General features: G+C 26.1%; 3 protein-coding genes across 3 annotated transcripts in view; 1 reads left to right on the top strand and 2 right to left on the bottom strand.

Moving 5' to 3' along the window:
- The window catches only part of LOC108546662 (facilitated trehalose transporter Tret1-2 homolog), an 18,647-nt gene extending 9,291 nt beyond the window's left edge, over positions 1-9,356 (top strand). Inside the window, exons 4-10 of the mRNA XM_017898872.1 lie at positions 1,237-1,445; positions 4,243-4,512; positions 5,439-5,661; positions 6,930-7,123; positions 7,928-8,107; positions 8,715-8,849; positions 9,202-9,356. Coding sequence (XP_017754361.1) covers positions 1,237-1,445; positions 4,243-4,512; positions 5,439-5,661; positions 6,930-7,123; positions 7,928-8,107; positions 8,715-8,849; positions 9,202-9,273 — 1,283 coding nt within the window. The 3' untranslated portion in view covers positions 9,274-9,356. The remainder of the gene's footprint in view (positions 1-1,236; positions 1,446-4,242; positions 4,513-5,438; positions 5,662-6,929; positions 7,124-7,927; positions 8,108-8,714; positions 8,850-9,201) is intronic.
- A 1,538-nt stretch (positions 9,357-10,894) lies between these two features.
- On the bottom strand, positions 10,895-14,137 carry Eno (alpha-enolase). The gene is made up of 7 exons (XM_017898871.1): positions 13,998-14,137; positions 13,320-13,425; positions 12,887-13,060; positions 12,581-12,738; positions 11,947-12,247; positions 11,563-11,849; positions 10,895-11,420 (listed from the first exon to the last, which is right to left on the bottom strand). Exons 2-7 carry the CDS (start codon positions 13,380-13,382, stop codon positions 11,099-11,101), a joined length of 1,305 nt encoding a protein of 434 aa, XP_017754360.1. The 5' UTR covers positions 13,383-13,425; positions 13,998-14,137; the 3' UTR covers positions 10,895-11,098.
- Positions 14,138-16,203: 2,066 nt separating this feature from the next.
- Positions 16,204-17,068, bottom strand: Brms1 (breast cancer metastasis-suppressor 1-like protein). The gene is made up of 2 exons (XM_017898875.1): positions 16,830-17,068; positions 16,204-16,730 (listed from the first exon to the last, which is right to left on the bottom strand). The coding sequence occupies exons 1-2, from the start codon at positions 17,045-17,047 to the stop codon at positions 16,256-16,258; spliced, it is 693 nt and encodes a 230-aa protein (XP_017754364.1). The 5' UTR covers positions 17,048-17,068; the 3' UTR covers positions 16,204-16,255.
- Positions 17,069-19,445: the final 2,377 nt, after the last annotated feature.

Here is a 19,445-nt window from a genome sequence, read left to right as displayed (position 1 = left end):
ATGGAGGACGTTGTTAATTTAAGGTTGTGTCTTCGAGTATATAATTAATGTACTTACTATTATACTGAGAATATAAAATTTTTAATTAGTTATAATCTTTTTTTCTTTTACAAATGAACAAAGTTTTTATGACACAAAGTTAATTATATTATTAATAACGAAATTTTTGAATCAAACATTTAAAAAATATTTGTTTCAGTTTTGTATTGATTTTTAGAAAGCTAGAATCTGAGTTGTAATATTCTTGTTTTGTTCTGTTGATAAATTTTTGTGAAAGTGAAGTTCGGTTATCTTATCTGGAAACAATTAATTATGTGCAAGTGGTCAATTAATTTCAGCATTACTGGGAATTATGATGTTATTAAATATTGATTAAACGAGCTAATGAAACGTGATAATGTATGTCTTGTTAAATACCATAAGACTTCATCCCTATTTATGAATTTATTTAATTACTTTGGTAATTATTTTTTGTAAGATGGAATTTTAATTAAAATAGAATTAATCAACTCGTAAATAATTGATAATTATATTACTGTGGCTAATATACAGGGTGACTCATTTAAATATCTTTCTCTCGTTTGAATATCCTCGAAATTATTGATAATACTGAAAAATATTTAAAATAAAAATTAAACAATTTAGGGGACACATAATCTCATATTAGTATATTCTTCTAAACGTATGCGTAAAGAACATGTGAATGTTAACTTCGTTTTTTAAAATGGAATCTTTTTGCAAGGCATGAAAATTTTTGACAGAAATTGAATAGTTTCGACATTATGTTATCATTTATTTAACTTACCATGATCATAGAAAAGTGTACAAAACTCAATTCGGAATTTTTATTACATATTATTATATATTACATACAATTTGGAATTTTCATTACTATTAGCCTTAAATTTTTATAAAATTTATAATTCAATTTTTTATTACATATTATTATAGTTATTGATATTAAAGCATCTCCAAAACCCTACCTAAATAAATATAATTTTTGCATAAGTCATTCGTAAGGTATAATAATTAAAATTTACTGTTATTCCTTTCAAATAATTTACAATACTTTTATAATACGCGTTTTTCGCAAATTAAAATAAAATATCATTTTATACAATTTAAAGTATTTTATTATTATTATTATTATTATATTTATTTTGTACTTCGAAAATTCTAACATTGTAAACGTACATTAATACTTTATGGAGCATGTGTTTGTGATTTGACTTTCAGCTTCAGTTCACAGTCTAGCTACCCCTATTGGGTCTTTAGTTTCTGGTCCATTATTGGATGGGATTGGGAGACGTGGTGCTCTACAATTTGCAGCAGTACCACTATTTGTTGGTTGGTTCGCTATTGGTTTTGCTAAAACCATTCCCTGCCTCTTAATAGGAAGAATTGTACTTGGATTTGGTGTTGGTTTAATGGCAGTACCCGCCCAGGTAAGAAATATTAATTCTTTTTTATTATTAAATAATAAATAAAATAAAAACGAATTTTCATTTCAAGCTTTTACAATCAGTACAAATTTTCAGTACAATCAATCAGTACAAATAAACTGTTTTTTTCCTACTAATTGCTAAGATCAATGACGAATTTTGGTTACAAGTAAACCAAGTTTATTCAATGTCTTTACAACAAATTAATTTAAATAAAGTCATTTTCGAAAAATTTTAATCAAATTTCATTTAGAAAATAAAGTTTTATGAAATCGAAGAACGCATTTTTTACTGACCCTGATTCGAAAAATGTTTTGTTCTTTACAAAGCAGTTCGAGTGTCTGAACAGTGATAAATAGGAGTGGGGGTGAGTAAATATGGTAATAAAATACAGTAAAAATTAGTAAAATTACATATATTTTTCAATTTCAAAATATTAAATAAAATTTCAAAATATTCATCGTGCGTTTTAAAAATTATTTATCAAATACAAAAATATGTCTTTTCTAACAATAGTTACTAACCTTTTCGACGAAGATTAAAAATCTGTTGATAAAAGTGATAAATTTTCATTTAAAAAAATGGAATTGACCTTCAAATAACCTCGAAGTCATCTACAAAATTAAAAAGCATCAATGCAATTCTCTTCCTACCTTGAGATGCAACTATAATTCCCTGAAATATTTTTTCATAAAATTCTTTTTTTCGAAATATGCAATTTAAATGCAATCCGTGTACTTTTAACAAATAACCTTTTATAATATTATGTGACTTGGAAATTACACGCGTATATGTACGTATTTACACAATTTTATTTTATTTATTCTTCGTAGAATCATATACATATATCATCACAACACAAAAAAGCTACTTTTTCTCTTTTTTTCAGAAAATATTAGTGCTCAGATTTCCAATTAGAGTAAAGAAATTTAAGCAATTGTAATTTTTTTCTCTCGTATATACATAATTATCATTATTATAATTATTACGTGAAATAACAATTGTGTAATAAACGTATTGAAAATGTTTCATATGTCTCGCCCTGTATGTCCCACCCACATCCCCTTATTTTCTATTTTACAACCCCTTTCGTTGAATCCACCAAACTGCGCAAATATCCCCAGATCACATTCGGTCACGTACACTCAAAACTTTGGGTTGATCATACATTTTTCTTTCACACTCTAATCTCTAGTATTCCATCCTTTCTAGCATCTCTTAGACTCGAAACTCACTTACTCGTTATAAATATTCATACTAAATTTCCGTTCCCATATATAGTATGTAATTATTCGAACGACTGCAAAAGTCGATAGAGTACCTTGCATGGTATAAAAGCAAGTTCTAGTTTTGAAAATAGAAAAAGAATTTTATTTCTTCTATTTTTTTTAGTATTCAAAGTAATTATTTCAATACTCCAAATATTCCAAGAAATTTGAGAAATTAAAGTCACGATCTTTCGTGCATGAATATTCAACTATAATATTTCTTTATACATTGGTCTAGATGAAAAAATAGATATTTTTACTTGACAAATATAGTTAATAAAACCACGTTAAATCCACGGATATAATTTAATCAACACATGTCAATAGAAGAAAATACGTTAAATTTAGGTTATAGATTCCAGCCATTAAAAAATCGTAAATTTTTTAGTAAAAATTTGGTGATCCATCAATTTTGTGAACGAGTCTATTATTATTTATATCGTGACCTTTTTCAATGCGGATCGAATTGTGGAAATTGCGAAAAATTGGATTACTTTAAATTTATTTTTGTCCCAGTAAGTAGAGATAAATATCAAAATTACAAGTACATATAACAAGCAATTGTTTAAAATTAAATTTCCATTAGTACTTATTTATTTTTTTGTTATATTTCCTTTACTAGTTAATATTTCATTTCTTTATTTATTTTATCAAAATTATAAATATATATATAATAATCAATTGTTTAAATCAAATTTCCTGTAGTACCTACCTATTTGTTTGCTATATTTTCTTTAGTAATTAATATTCTATTTCTTTATTTATTTTATGTACCTATATATGAGCCGTTCACTGCACAAATTGATTAACTTCATAAAACAAAAAGTGGAGAAATGCAGTGAAATAATGTATATTGTTTTTTAAAATTCCCTTTATAATTTAAATCGAAATAAACATTGTAGAATGCATAAATACAAATGTAACTTTCATCTAATGGTATATAAAATTTATAAGAAAAAATAGCCAAAACGTAATCGTTAGTAATGTTACCATTTTTATGTTACTGGAGGAGTTAATCGATTTGGCAAGTGAAAAAAGTAATAAATTTAAATTTTACTAAATTTTACTTAAATTCTGATAAGACGGCACTAAAAAATTCACCGTTATCATTCGTGGCTTGCTAGTGCATTTGAGTTGCATTATTGCAACGATTTACATTAGAGTACGGCGTTAATCAAAGTGACCTCTGAAATAAATTATTTATTATTCAGTGGCCAAAAATTTTTTGTCGTTTAATGGTGCTAATCTTAATTATCAGGGAAAGTTATTATAAATATAAACAGTTATGACTATACCAAGTGCTTTGACACTTAAATTTAAAATTTTTTAAAAAGTGGAGTTAATCGATTTGTGCAGTGAACAGCTCATATTTACATTAGTCCTATAGTCGCAAATGAAAAAGTTTAAAAAGCTCTGACTTATACGATTAAAAATAAATAACAAATGTTTATATTCTTATATACGCAAATTTCGTGATAACCAACTTATCATATAACGTAAAACACAAGTTTCGTAATAATCATCTTCGACAGGTTATATTGGGCGAAATGGCGGACCCGAGACTCCGTGGATTCCTAACAGGTGGCACTCTCGCCTTCTATTGCATGGGTATCGTCATAATATACGCCTTAGGGGCTTCTTTTACGTGGCCCACCGTTTCTTTCTGCGGAATCGTGCTTCCTGCGTTGGCGTTGATCGCGCTAATTTTGATTCCTGAGAGTCCTGCCTGGCTCGTGAGGCAGAACCAACCCGAGAAAGCAAAGAAGGCACTGCTATGGTTGAGAGGAGATAACGAGAAACAGGTACAGTATGTGTTCGTAAGATACTTGCAGCCTAAAAATGTGACTATCGATTATCGATAAGTTATCGATACTTGGCGATATATCGATGTATTTGAGTTATCATGAAGGCGAATAGAAGTCTAAAATGTTCAGTCTAACTAAAATGTTCAATAACGATAAAATTATTTCTTTTTTCTGTCTTCTTTTAATTTATTTATATTTTTAGAACGTCGTCCATAAAATAGATTACGTCGCTCATACAATTTGAAATATTTTATTTAATATAAAAATACCACGTATGACGTTTTTTATTTGTTAGAGAGAAACATTCCTGAAATTCAACTGTTGACAATCAATTCCATACCATCAAAACTTTTATTTGATTGTTTGTTTTTATATTTTGAATATACTCCAAAAAGCAGTCTCCAATGTATTAAAATATTCGATATATTAAATGTAAAATGTGTCGTTAATTATAAAAGTGGCTTAAGTCAAAGATTACGAGAAATGATTTTATCGCTTGTTCTTTTGTGTTGCATTTCCTTATAAAATTATTATCGTCAAAATGATGGAAAATTGGACAATCAGATTGAATCTATACCTTTATCGTAATTAATTTTTTAATTTATAATATAATTCAAGTTTGATACTTCTAATATTTTGAAACGAAACATAACTTAAGCCACTTTTATAAACACCGGCATAAATGTAACCAAGTAATAAAATGAGAAAGTAAATGTGTATACGTTAAAAGAATAATGGGATGAAATAAAAAAAAAAAAATGTGAAAAATTTTCAAACTGCAAATTTATCTGAAAAAACACTCAAATTGTGTGATATTTTCAGAAACTGTCACGCAAATTAAAAATTATGTTAAAAATGAAATCTGCTGATTATCAGAAGACATGTCAGTAATTTTAATAGACCATATTTCGTGTTTCTGAAAGGTTGAGGTTGAGATGGAAATATTGCAAGAAAGAGCGAAAGCAGATCTGGCGAGAAGAGTTGTGGACACGTCACGGATCGAGCGAATTTCTTCCGCCATTTCTACTCTCCTCGACCCTGGTGTTTTAAAGCCATTGACGATCATCAACATTTTCAACATTCTGCAATTAATAAGCGGGACATTCGTCATCGTTTTCTACGCAGTGGATCTCATTGAAGATATCGGTAAGGAGATATTTGTATACATTTAACCCATTGCATTGCATTAATACCAATATGGCGACATTTAGAATTTAGAATTTATTACAAAATTTTATTTATTTCTATTTAATTTAATTTAATTTTATTTTCTTTCCACTTTTATCGATATATTTTTCTTCTTTTCATTATTTTTACTCCATTGCTACCACTATGGCAATATTCAGAATATATAATTTATTACATAATTTTATTTATTTCGATTTAATTTAATCTTATTTATTTCCATTTAATTTTATTTTATTTTCTTTATACTTTTATCGATAATTTTTTCTCCTCTTCATTATTTGTACTCCATTGCTACCACTATGGCGAGATTGATAATCTATAATTTATTATTTAATTTTATTTACATTGACGTAGTTTTATTTTCTTTTTCTTTATCTTTTTATCGATTTTTTTTTCTACTTCTACTTTTTACTACTCGAACTAAAATTTTTGGTAAAACGACATTAGAGTACTCTTAATTCTTCGGATTTCAGTGATGCCACTACGGCGATTTTGATAATTTGCAATTTCTTACTTACAAGTTTATTTTCATCGACTGTTTTTTTCCTTTTTCTGTTTTTACGAATAATTCTATTTCCTTTTGAAGAATTGATAACACTGTTCTACACGAATTTTAATCTGTAATATCCAATAGGCAATTCTTGAAAAATTTACATTCCTGAAAAAATTACTTTTCAATATTACTTTTCCGCTGTAATAGTTAATAATTTGGTAATTTTTTCACTTTTATTATAAATTTACATCGTAAACCATTTGTTATTAATAATATTAATTTGTTATTAACAATAAGTGTAATAATTTATAAGCCTTTCACAAATTATAGGTACATTTTGACATAAATACGTTATAAGTTCAAGTAATAGCCAATAATTTATTAATTTATTAATTTTTTTACTTTTGTTATAAATTTACGTTGTGAACAAATTGTTATGAATTATAAATTTCACTATTTATACATGTTTTATAAACTGTAACTATATGAGAAGAAAATAAATATATATATGACAATCTTACTAGTTAGTAAAAACCCAACAAAATCACGTTTGTAATTCTCAACTTCATATTGCAAAATGGAGGCATCACATTTTGTTCTGTACCTAATAGTTTGGAATATTGTTATCGTATTAATCGTGCTACAGTGTAATTATATAATATTATTACATAATAATATTGAATTTAATATTATATTACATAATAATATATTATTCTTCAATTTTATTATACAGGTGGAAACAGAATAAACAATTACTTAGCTGCAGTAGTTACAGCAGTTACAAGACTTTTGTTCAGCTCAGTGGCAAGTGTTTTGTTGTTAAAAATGGGTAGAAGATGCCTGGGGATGTTTTCTGCTCTTGGGACGGGCTTCATTTCATTAGCCCTCGCGGTGTACATGTTAGTGAAGGAGGAGTCCTCTATCGATGTAAGTTTTAAAACCTTGTAAAAACAAATGAGTGAACAATATAAATATAACTTCTAACTGCATTCATGATTTTATTGTCAAATGAAAAATAATACGTGTATGTTATTTAATATCAGATATTCGAACTAATCGAAACTAATAATTTTTCTAGTTCTTCTTTGCTTTTGTTTATGTCTTAAGCAAAGAAAAATATTATATTAAATCGTTAACTCATTCGTTATTATTTACTAATTTGTTATATTAAATTATATTAATTATCAACTTTATTTACTATTCTCAGACTAATAAAGTATAAATAGTAAATCAAGTCATAAAATATTCATTAGAAATATTCATTTAAAATTATTTGTTAGAAATTTATTTAGAACTAAAATTTTCTTATTTATACCTTTAATAAATAATAAAATCAAATTTGCATTACTATTTTATAATATTATTTAACGTTTGTTTCATCATAAAATGCTAATATTACATGAAAGAAACATTAAATGATATATAGTACATACACATACATATATTAAATTAATTAACTATTAGAAAACTTGCAGGATGACATTCATTTAGAAGCTCAATATATCTCTTCTGAATTATAGTAAAATTATAAAATTCATTTATATAAAAAACTCAAAAATTTTATAAATTTCTAATTCATTAAATTTATTTATCTAAAAAATTTTAATTCAATGTACAATATATGCAGGTAAAAAATGTTTGAAATGTTTAAAAAATGTTCGTTAAATTTGTTTGCATGAAAAAGATTTTTTAGATAAATTCTAATCTGTTACGTTATATTTACATTTTTAGATTTATGTCGTTGTCACTTTTCTCTTATTGTACGTGGCAGCCAACACCGTGGGACTTATGGCACTTCCAGGATTAATGGTTGCGGAATTACTTCCGCAAAGAGCTCGTGGAATTGCCGGTGGTTGCAACTTCTTCGTTTTCAATTTACTCATCTTTGCAGTTACAAAAGTTTTCCCTATGGTACGTTTGAAATTATACGAAATTTAATATTTACAAAATACTATGAAAATTAAAATTGCAATTAAAAATACATAGTTATTTAAGTTAGCAACTAATGCAAATCTAAAAGAAAAAATACTTCATTAAACAGAAATTGAGTAATATCTTAAAAATCAATTTTTAAAATTTAAATAACATACTTAAACTAATTAACTAAATAACAGAATTCAATTAGTCAGTATAAAGATTTTAATTATTCGAAATTAATATACTTTTCCTAATTGATTGCAATAAAAGTAAATTTCAAATGACTGAAAATTAAAAAATTGAAAAATGGAATTAAAAGAATTAAAGTAAATTAAATAACATAAAAAGTTTCCTTCTTTGAAACACTTAAAGTAAGTCTTCTTGCCTGTAATTTGTATACTTATATATTTCATACATATTTCAAATATAAAAATTTTAATAATCAATGAATTAATTTACTAACATTATTCGTATAAATATTAAAACTATTTACATGTTTAGATAATATTCATTTTACCAAACTAAAAATAACAAGGTAAAATTCTTAGTAACATTAATAATGTATTACGTAAATTTCTGATTTTATTTATTATTAAAACAGATGAGAGACGCAGTAGGCATTACTGGTGTCTTTATCATTTTTGGAATTTCCGCTTTTCTGGAGGCAATATTCATTTACGTCGCTTTGCCGGAAACAAAAAATTGCACACTTCAAGAAATTGAAGATTACTTCCAAGTATGTATTCCATATTTGCGTGTATTACAAAAATTAAAAATTCATGCAAATTTTTTCATTTAAAATCTTCATGGTGATTATGATTTCTTTTTTTCAATTTCATTTTTGTGAATTTTATCAATTAAGTAGTGATTAACTTTTCTACAAAATACTTTTTTATATTGGAATATCAAAAATATCTAAAAAATCATGGGAACTGATTTATGGCACACCCAGTATATATCTTGTGATGAATTATCAAAGAAAACAAAATCGACGATAATTTAAAAATGAAAAGTTATTTGTTTATAAAAATGTGTAACTATGTCTGTTTTTATAAAATATGTATTTTAATATTTATTTTCAATTGCAGCAAGACAACTTATTTTGGATCACTCGTTCGAGGGAAAGGAGAAGGAATGAGCTTATCATACGTAAAGCTTAATTTATTTATACTATGTAATTTAAATTATACAAATGTGAATTTACCTTTACTACCTTCATATCTTATACAGCACATTCGTTACACTCGCCATGTTCTTAATGTAACAATATATTGACAATGAATTACAGATAATTGATTATATTTAATACAATGTTGAATATAAATTCTAATATAATATTGAATTAAGGAAAATTATTAAGTCTATTAAAGAGTACCAATGGAAACTGATAATTCTACCGAACAAAAGTAAAATTTCTAATACGCTGTCCAAGCAAATAGCATAAAACCATGTATAGTGGATAGACATAGTAACATCAGTTTTCTTTGATTAGCTTTATTGTCGCAATTGGCCCTGATCGCAAGTGATCTTACTATCAGACTTGTTACTCGAAGATACATATCTAATTGTAAGATATTCTTCTAGCTTTTGCATTTTTATCTGAACTTTTTTGAGAAACTTTACTATTGCTCGATAGAACATACATCTACCGTTTCAGTATGTTTGTTAACAAATGCTAAATACCAATGTCTATAAAGAATATTAAAAAAATATCACATCAACAATTTGTATCTATTTTTAACACCCTTTTTCAAAATTTGTTCCATAATTGCATTTATTTTACAAGATTCATATATTTATCAGTGTTACGAAATATTTTAATTAATTGGAATTATTAACAACCGTGTTAAATAATATTCATTATATAAAATAATAAAGTATTAACATTATATATTTCATGTTAACTATATAGTAGCTTTTTCGTTAAAAAGAACATTTTAAGATTAAATACAATGTGAAAACTATAAATGTGTACCTTTTATAACCTTAAAAATACTATCTTGTTATATTTTTAGCTATATAAATTTACTAATGAAATTTATATATGCGTTAGATTGTTGTGTTATTTCAATTACTTTTCACGAATACATAATGCTAATTTGCAATAATTACATTGTTTGCATAACATAATTTATTAAAATTATAGATAAAATTTGCAGTAATTGTCAATACTAAATAATAATCATGAATTATAAATTGAAAATAGAATGTAACTTTGTTAAATAATTACGATTTTTATAATTTAAAAAAAATTTTAAATTCATTAAATGAAATTACATAGGAATTACTGGGAAAAATCTTACAGTACATTGTGATTTTATTTATTTATTTATTTTACTAAACATCTTGGCAAGATTTACAATGATTTTTAATGATTTTATTTAATTAATCATGGATTTTGTGGTTAAGAATAAACCAGAATTAAACTTTTTCACTTTCAGTGTTTTGTATAATACTCATAAATATAATATCTATAATTATGAGAATTGTTAACAATTTGTAATTTGTGCTTCTAACTTGGCAAATATCAGGTTTCACTATTTTACTGTATTTTTAATTACGAAGTTTGGTGTAATTTTATGGACTACTGAACAAGATAAAAATATCCATAATATATTAAAAAGGAAGTTAAAATAAAATACAATTTATATTTCCCAATATACCTTATTCAAATAAATTAATAAATTGGCAACAGCATTAATCATGTTGTTTAATCAACATGATATATGTAAATACATGAAAATAAATATGTGCATATTGATCCTTGGATGATATAACTTCAACAGAGACCCTATACCTTGTAATTCCCATTTGAATTCATCACTATCAATTAAATATTTCTTGAGGCTGATATGCTATAACAGTAACGACTTTCAATATTACTTCATTAACACAATTTGAACAATTATGAAAGTATATATTCAATTTATTTTGCAGTAAATATAACAACTAGAGTCTCGTGTTAATAAAAAGATATATTACAGTTTAAGCTTGAGGATTACGGAATTTCTCTCCTGCATATTTGGCAGCTGCACCCAATTCTTCTTCAATACGAAGAATCTGATTATACTTGGCCAAACGTTCTGAACGGCAAGGTGCACCCGTTTTAATTTGACCAGTCGATAAACCAACAACTAAGTCAGCTATAAATGTATCTTCTGTTTCTCCGGAACGATGAGATACCATTGTACCCCACCCAGCACTCTTAGCAAGTTTATGGGCATTAATTGATTCTGTGACAGTACCTATTTGGTTAACTTTCAACAACAAACAGTTGCAAGCCTTCTTTTCAATAGCTGTCTTAATTCTGTAATATATAATAAATATATAATAATATCGGTACTTATAAACGTAAAAAAGAAATGTAATTAACGCAATTATATTTTAAAATATAGAAGTCACTCATTCAATACTATAAATAGTTTAGTTTAAATAGATTTAAATTTTACCTTTCAGGATTTGTAACAGTAAGATCATCACCCACAATTTGAATTGGAGTGGAAGATGTCATAGAAGTCCATGAACCCCAGTCATCTTGGTCAAATGGATCTTCAATTGATACAATTGGGAATTCTTTGACAAAATCCAAATACAAATTTTTCAAAGCTTGTGGTTCCAAATATGTATTTGGATCAGACTTTTCATTTTTAAAATCTAAATCGTATTTTCCATTTTTATGGAATTCAGATGCAGCAACATCCATACCAATCTTAATTTTTCCATCGTATCCAGCAACCTGAATTACGTAATAATTATTAGTGGTGAACTACTTAACTCAGTATATTTAATATGAGAATCATAGCTCATGGAAACATTGATTATTTACTACTTACTTTAATAGCATCTATGATCAAATTTAAAGCTTCTTTGTTCTCCAAGATATTTGGAGCAAAACCACCTTCATCGCCAACAGCAGTAGCATCAAGTCCAAACTTCTTTTTAATACCAGCTTTCAAATGGTGATAGACTTCAGTACCCATTTTCATAGCTTCAGTGAAATTAGCAGCACCTGTCGGTAAAATCATGAACTCCTGCATTGCTAACTTGTTTCCAGCATGTGAACCACCATTAATAACATTGAAAGCTGGAACTGGTAGAATAATATTGGGATTTCCAGCCAATTCTGCAATATATCTGCAATTATAAAATATTTTACGAAATTATTTATTATATCTGAAACACTAAGAATGGCATTCATATCAAATAGATATGTAAAATTTTATTTGTTTTATTATATAAATAATTTCGACGATTTGAAGTAATTTTAAATTATTATAATACATTTCTGTTTTGTTAGAACCTATATAATATATACTAAAACATTTATACATCATATATTATCAATAAATATAATTATTGTATTAAAATATGTATATCTAAATATTGTGAATTACTCTTAAAATAATTTTCTAAGGTAACTTCATTTATAAATTAGAATACCAAATATAAGTTAAAAATCATACGTACTTATATAAAGGAACTCCCTTTTTAGAAGCTCCTGCTTTACAAACAGCTAATGAAACACCCAGGAGTGCATTTGCACCAAGTTTTGACTTATTTGGTGTACCATCAAGTTTCAAAAGTAAGTTATCAATATCTGTCTGTTGAGTAACTTCCAGGTTTGACTACATAATAAACATTTAAAATTTAATTAGTTAATAAATTAAATGGTTTTATTTCTTATTACGTATTTGAGATGTATTTATAAAAATTAGTAAATTTTGACAAATAAGCAAAAAATTAAAGAAACCTTAAATATTAAACTTTCAATACCTTTAATAATTCAGGTGTGATGATACTGTTAATATTTTCTACAGCTTTGAAGACAGATTTTCCATGATACTTCGACTTATCATTATCACGAAGTTCTAAAGCTTCATGAACACCAGTAGAAGCACCTGATGGTACCTCAGCCCTAAAGAGTCCATTTTCTGTGACCAGATCAACCTAAAATCGAAGTATATTATTAGCAATTATGAAATATATTATGTTGAATTATAGTTAAATCAAATGTATTATAGCTTTTGCATATATGAAAAATATTTTAAAATAACTGATATTTTACATAAATTACATAATGTATGTTTCTAAAAATGTATAGAATATTTAAAAAATAAAAATCATGTTAAAATAAATCATTATTTCATAACTACTGATATTATATTTAAAACATAACTCAATATATTTTACATTTCTTATAATTTACCTCTACAGTAGGATTACCACGAGAGTCAAAGATTTGACGTGCTTTAATGCTTTTGATTGGCATTTTCTTACTGTATTCAGAAGTACTGAACTTAGTGATTAGAAGTCTGAAACAGAAATGCGTGACAATAACAAAATTCTGATTCCAGAAGTAAAAAGTAATTAAATACAGGATATTTAATACTCATGTATTACATTTAGGATAATACACCACAACCTCTAAACTATAAATCAGTAGCAAATAATTCTAATAATAGATTGTTTCTCCTTAACTTTTACTTCAAACTGTTTTTAGATTTAAGTGTTTTAAATACTTATTCAGAGGATGCGTATGAAATTAAAATACCGGCAAGATTGTTGGAAATAATAGTGTTTGACCTTGACAAGGTCACTGGAAAAAACTAACAAACTTAAAATGAAATTAATAGTTTCTTGATTTTAAAGATGTATTCTCCAAAATTAATTAAAATATACTCAAACTATCGCATATAATGACCTTACAGTGAAACTTCGGCACTTAATGTATGCGGCACGACTTAAAAACATTTTTTAATGTATTTGGAAAACAAAACACTACAAAATAGGAGGAGATGAAATCTTGATATCTTATGTAGCTTGCACAAATTCCTGAAGATATAATTTTTTACATGTGGTATAAAACTGAAGGAAATATGCTCACCTAGCTTATCGTATGACAATCCTCTTGGAGTGTTCGAAGTAGAATGATACTGTCCTACAGTTGACCTCAAATCATGAACGTAACTTGACTATCGATTCAGATCCCCTCACGTATGAATCTAATAACGGAAGTGCTAAACCTAAAGTTTCTCAACTAAGACTATTGATAACAAGAACATATCTATATACGAATAATCTTAAATCTTTTAATCAATATAATTTGAAATATCTTTAAGATTAAATCATAAAAATTACGTAATTTTGTTGCCGGTTGAATATAAGTTTTAGTATGATTTACTGTCTCTGTACTGTATTACTCATGTTCTCTGAATGGCGATTAGCGTACAAGCGCGCGAATTTGTAAAATAATGCTAAAATAGTTACTTTAAATTATACATAAAATAGTGCTAAACAGTTATTTTAAATTATTTATGTATTTAAATACACGTTTAATATTATATATACAAATAAATAAGTTGCAATACAAATGTATTTATCCTGTATAATATAAAAAATACATAGATTATTTATAATGCCTAAATTATTTATGTTATTTTAAGATATTACTATTATATAATACACTAATATAATAAAGCAACACTTCCAGTTTACTTGTATATATTGTATTTCGTGTCTAATATTATTATACATAAATAATATACAATTAAAGGTTAAAATAATATTATCCTTAATAATTAAATATTTTATTAGAAATAAATAAATGTTTCTTTCTTTTTCATTTAGTTAGAACAAAAATGTTACAAACAAATTTTACTTATTATGCATTTAAGACAAATATAATTTATATAGTAACTAAAATTAATGCATAAAAATGATTCAAATAAATTTGAAGAGGACAAATAATTTATATAAAAATATAAAACATATTATTATTTATTGTCTTTCAATTTATTGTCTTACATGAAAATGTAATAAATAAAATCTAACTATTATATTAACCTTATTTTCTTAGTTAAATTTAAATGATAGTTATTTCTACAATTTATCTACTTAATTTTATCTCTAATTATAGTACTATTAGTAGTCTCTTATCACAGTTTTCTTTAATTACTTAATTTTATCAATGAGTTTTTTGATTTTATGTAAAAAACAAGTTGAGGAAGCGCTGTTATACTTATAGAGTGGCTTATATATATAATACTTTCTTCTATTAAACATTTCCTCAATTTTTTGATACTGTAAATAATGCAATTATAAAGAAATATATAATTACATATAATATTAAATATATGCATTTCAGTGGATTATAAGTTAACTAGATATGTTTTAAATCCTTAATTTGTATTACTTTAATGTTTTAATTTTATCATGTTGTAATACTTTTGTCTGATTTTTATTATACATTAGCAATAAATTGATTGCAATTATTTTCCTGTGTAACAATATTAGTTACACAAGTAAAGTAATAAATTCTTAAACCACATATTAATTAAAATTCATATTCATTTGATTATTTTGATTCCTTGTTTAGAACATATTGGCATAAATTAATTAGTTAATACTATTCAGGTATAAAAGTACATTTGTTTTTAAATTACCTAGAGTTAGTACAGATATGTTAAATAAACATTAACCATTTTCATCCATCAAGAAAATCAAATCTTTTAGAAACATTATTTTTATTGAAAGTTTATTCAAAAATATGAAATATATTCAATTGTTATGATACAGTTTGTACATGTATAACAATATATCACTGAAAATTAAATTGGTTTTTCCAATTAGAGTTTCACAAATAAATTCTAAATTAAAAGCTTGTCAATATCAAATGCTAAAGACTATGTTTATAACGTTCAAGAAACATATCTTACAAGACTGATTATAAATAAGCTTAATGAAATTTCTTAAATAAATTTTTACATATAATATCAAATTATTTTTATAACTAAACATAACTACAATCATAAACAAAATAATATTTATATTCACAAGCAATCAATATTTTATCAATTTATAAATTGTATTTGTAAAGGCATAGACATTTTGTTATCAAATTTTTCCATCAGTTCATTCACACATTATTTATCAACTACATAATGTAGCTCTATAGAGATCCAAAAGTTTTATAGAAGACACTTTATATATATGTAACAAATATAAGGAAAGTGCCTGTATCGTAAAATGAATGTAATGATCGCTCTAATATTTTCTATATATCTTACACCTATAAAAGGGCGATACATTAACATCATTAAGATTGTAATAGTTTTAAAAATGTATCTATATCTATATATAGCATTATATTATTTCAGTTTTTCGACTGCTTAGACTTTTCTTTATTAATGCCCAATCTTCAAGAATGTCTGCATCATTAAGCATATAAACAATATAAGGTCCAGCAACAGAAACGGCTCTTCTTCTTTCAGTGTGATTTCTACGTCTTCTGCCATTAGAATTTAACCATAAATCTGCATGAATATCAACATTATTTCTATCCTCTTCTAGTCTACGTATTTTTTCTTGTAAATCATTGTGAATGCAGTCCCAGATTAGTTCTTTTTCACTTTCAAAATTTTGCAAAGCTGCTTGTTCTTCAGCTAAGAATTTATTTTGAATATTTTGTAGTCTATATTGTTTTAATATTCCAGCTACCTCTGTTTTTGTTTTCATATTTTCTTTTAATCGTTCTAATGGTACTAAATATTCTTCCGATTTTCCGACTCGAACCTCTCCTAATTTTGTATCTACTTGGGTAATTCTTTCACGATAAAGCCTGAAATTATATTTAAAAATTATAATCATATTTGCAATAGCAAAATTCTTTTCACAATAAATATATTTAAGAAATCATTTTATAAAAAGATTTACTTACTGTTCTTTGAGAAGCGTAAATTGTCTTTCTAAATCTACTAAGTTTTCCATGCACTCATTACGTCGTCTTTCACATTCATCTTCATCCATTTCTGAAGAATCATCACTATCACTATGTTCTGCACTACTGTCACAGGATGCAGAGCTTTGATTACTTTCGTTGCTGTCATGAGACATTTCTTCTCCTTCTGCCTCAGATTCATCTTTAACACTTGGCATCTGTCTAGATGTTAAGCTCACTTACAGGATTAAATAGCAAAAAATTGATTATATGCTAAATATGTACAAAAATTCTCAAAACATGTTTAATTTAGATGAAATTGTTTTTTAACATTTCACTACAAGATTTATGTTATGATAACATAACCTTAAATGTATTGTTTACAAAACTATGTGAATTTTTATTCTTATATCAATGTAAGTAAATAGAGACCTCTAACTAAAACAACATAAACATAATATTCTATTTATATTGATACTTTTATAATTGCAAATTCGAGAAAATTCTATCTGCTTATTATATCAATGTATCGTAATAAAATATTCAGTAATACGAAGAAAAAATAGCATTTGTCACTTTATGCACAATCAACCATTCGTATCTGATCATCTAACATGCGGGATTATTACTGAGCATGCGCCATGAAGTTCTCGAAAGATTTTGCTTTATTCGCGAATTGTATACGTATGATGCACACATTAAATTCAATAACTGAAGAGGGAAATATAAAATATTTATAATAACTACTAAATTGGACAATTAAAACCTCGAATCATAGATAGTATCGTACATATTAATAATCTAATCTTCATTATCTTTACTATAGTTATATTAGTACATCAATAATTTAAACGTTTGTGTTAATTTTAATTTTACAGAAATAACTTAATACTTTTTAAGCATCATAATATTTGATTAAATAATTCATTAGAATAATATTTAAATGTTTTACTTATACTACATACACGATGCAGAATTTTATTTTAGAATAATAATATTTGTATTACAAATACATGTATAAAAGTATGTTATTTCATATAATTTAATTAAATTATACATTAAATGAATATTCGTTGATAGAAATTCGTCTATTTTCAGTCAGTGCTATGCATATATATATAAAAAAAGAAATCAATAGAATAGGAATGAAGAGTAGACAGTTCAGATAGGAATATAAATGCTTCGAAGAAAAATAAAAAAAGAAAGAATACAAAAAAATTTTAATAACATTTTATGCTCGAAAATTATAAGTTCGAAGCTCCATCTGGATTATCCCATGCGTCCTTATTTGGCAGGTTAATCTCTCGACCTTGAAGTAAATCGCCATCGGAATAAGTAAACATATATTCATCTTCAACGATGTCAAGGACAAATAAAAAAAGCGATGGTTATCGTAAAAATAAGTACGAATTACTTACTACGTCTATACAGCTGTTTATTAAAATAACATTTATTGGAACGACAGTTTGCTCCTTTATCGATATTAATGTGTTTTTAACGCAAGTATGTTTAAATATGCTTAATAGTGACAGAAACGCATTGAAGATCTTATTTTCATAGAATTGTATGTACTCGATCCAAAGACTTATATACGTGAGATACAACGTGGATTATCGGATATAAGTCATGAAATACAATGCGAATGCACTATATCGAGAAATAGTGAATTAAGGATAATCAACAAAATATTTATAACTTTTGTGTACATATATATATTATATATGTATATATATATTTTTTTCTCTTTCATATATAATATTCCATTGGATACAATAATACATTTGGACCTGCATAGAACAAACAGACAGATAATGCAACATTCGCATAACTGTAAAGTATACTAGGAATTAATATTACAGTATACATATATTTTTCGTGTGCTCTTTTGTGTTCCGTGAAAACTTTCGATTACATAGGTCTCTCTCTCTCTCTCTCTCTCTCTCTCTCTCACTCACTCGCACTCTCACTCTTTCTCATTCCGCACGAAAGAAAGATATAGCTCGTTTTTCTTTTTTTTTGTGCACTTTATTCTTTCACATGAAATTCTTTCTTTTCTCTTAAAATTTCTCGCACACGAGACGGTTACGGTAAGAATTCCTTTACTCCATAAATATACGCGTGAAAATGAAATCGGTCGGTAATGTAAACCGATAAATAATTCGACGTGATAATTTAAATTTCGCGAGTCTTCGGAAATAAATTGTAAATTGAAAATGATGTAGGCACTTGATATTTTCTCTTTGTTTTTTTTTTTCCCCCTTTCACGTGTAATTTCACTTTCACGATTACGAAGCCGTATTTCATGTATAAAAGTTCTACGGTGAATTACGAGAGGGGGCTGCATGTTTCGGAAGAAAAGACGTGTCATCGAGGTAATGTTCAGTTATCATAAGTCGAGCAAATAGTTCCTTACCATACACATCTAATGTGCCGTGCGCGATTTCGCGTTACAGCGGATTTTTTCTTTCCTCCAGAAAATTTTTTAAAAATCCGCCGTCGTTTTGTGTCACAACAATTTCATACAGATTTTCTTAATAATCATTTCATGCAACATATACCACAGCGACATCGTGGTTCGTTAAAATAATACACGTTCGTTAGAACGCAATTTTTAAT

Source organism: Eufriesea mexicana, unplaced genomic scaffold (assembly GCF_001483705.2).
Source record: "Eufriesea mexicana isolate 0111107269 unplaced genomic scaffold, ASM148370v2 scaffold745, whole genome shotgun sequence".
NCBI classification, from domain to species: domain Eukaryota; kingdom Metazoa; phylum Arthropoda; class Insecta; order Hymenoptera; family Apidae; genus Eufriesea; species Eufriesea mexicana.
The sequence above is the reverse complement of the archived record's forward strand: the minus strand, read 5'-3'. Positions and strand labels throughout refer to the sequence as shown.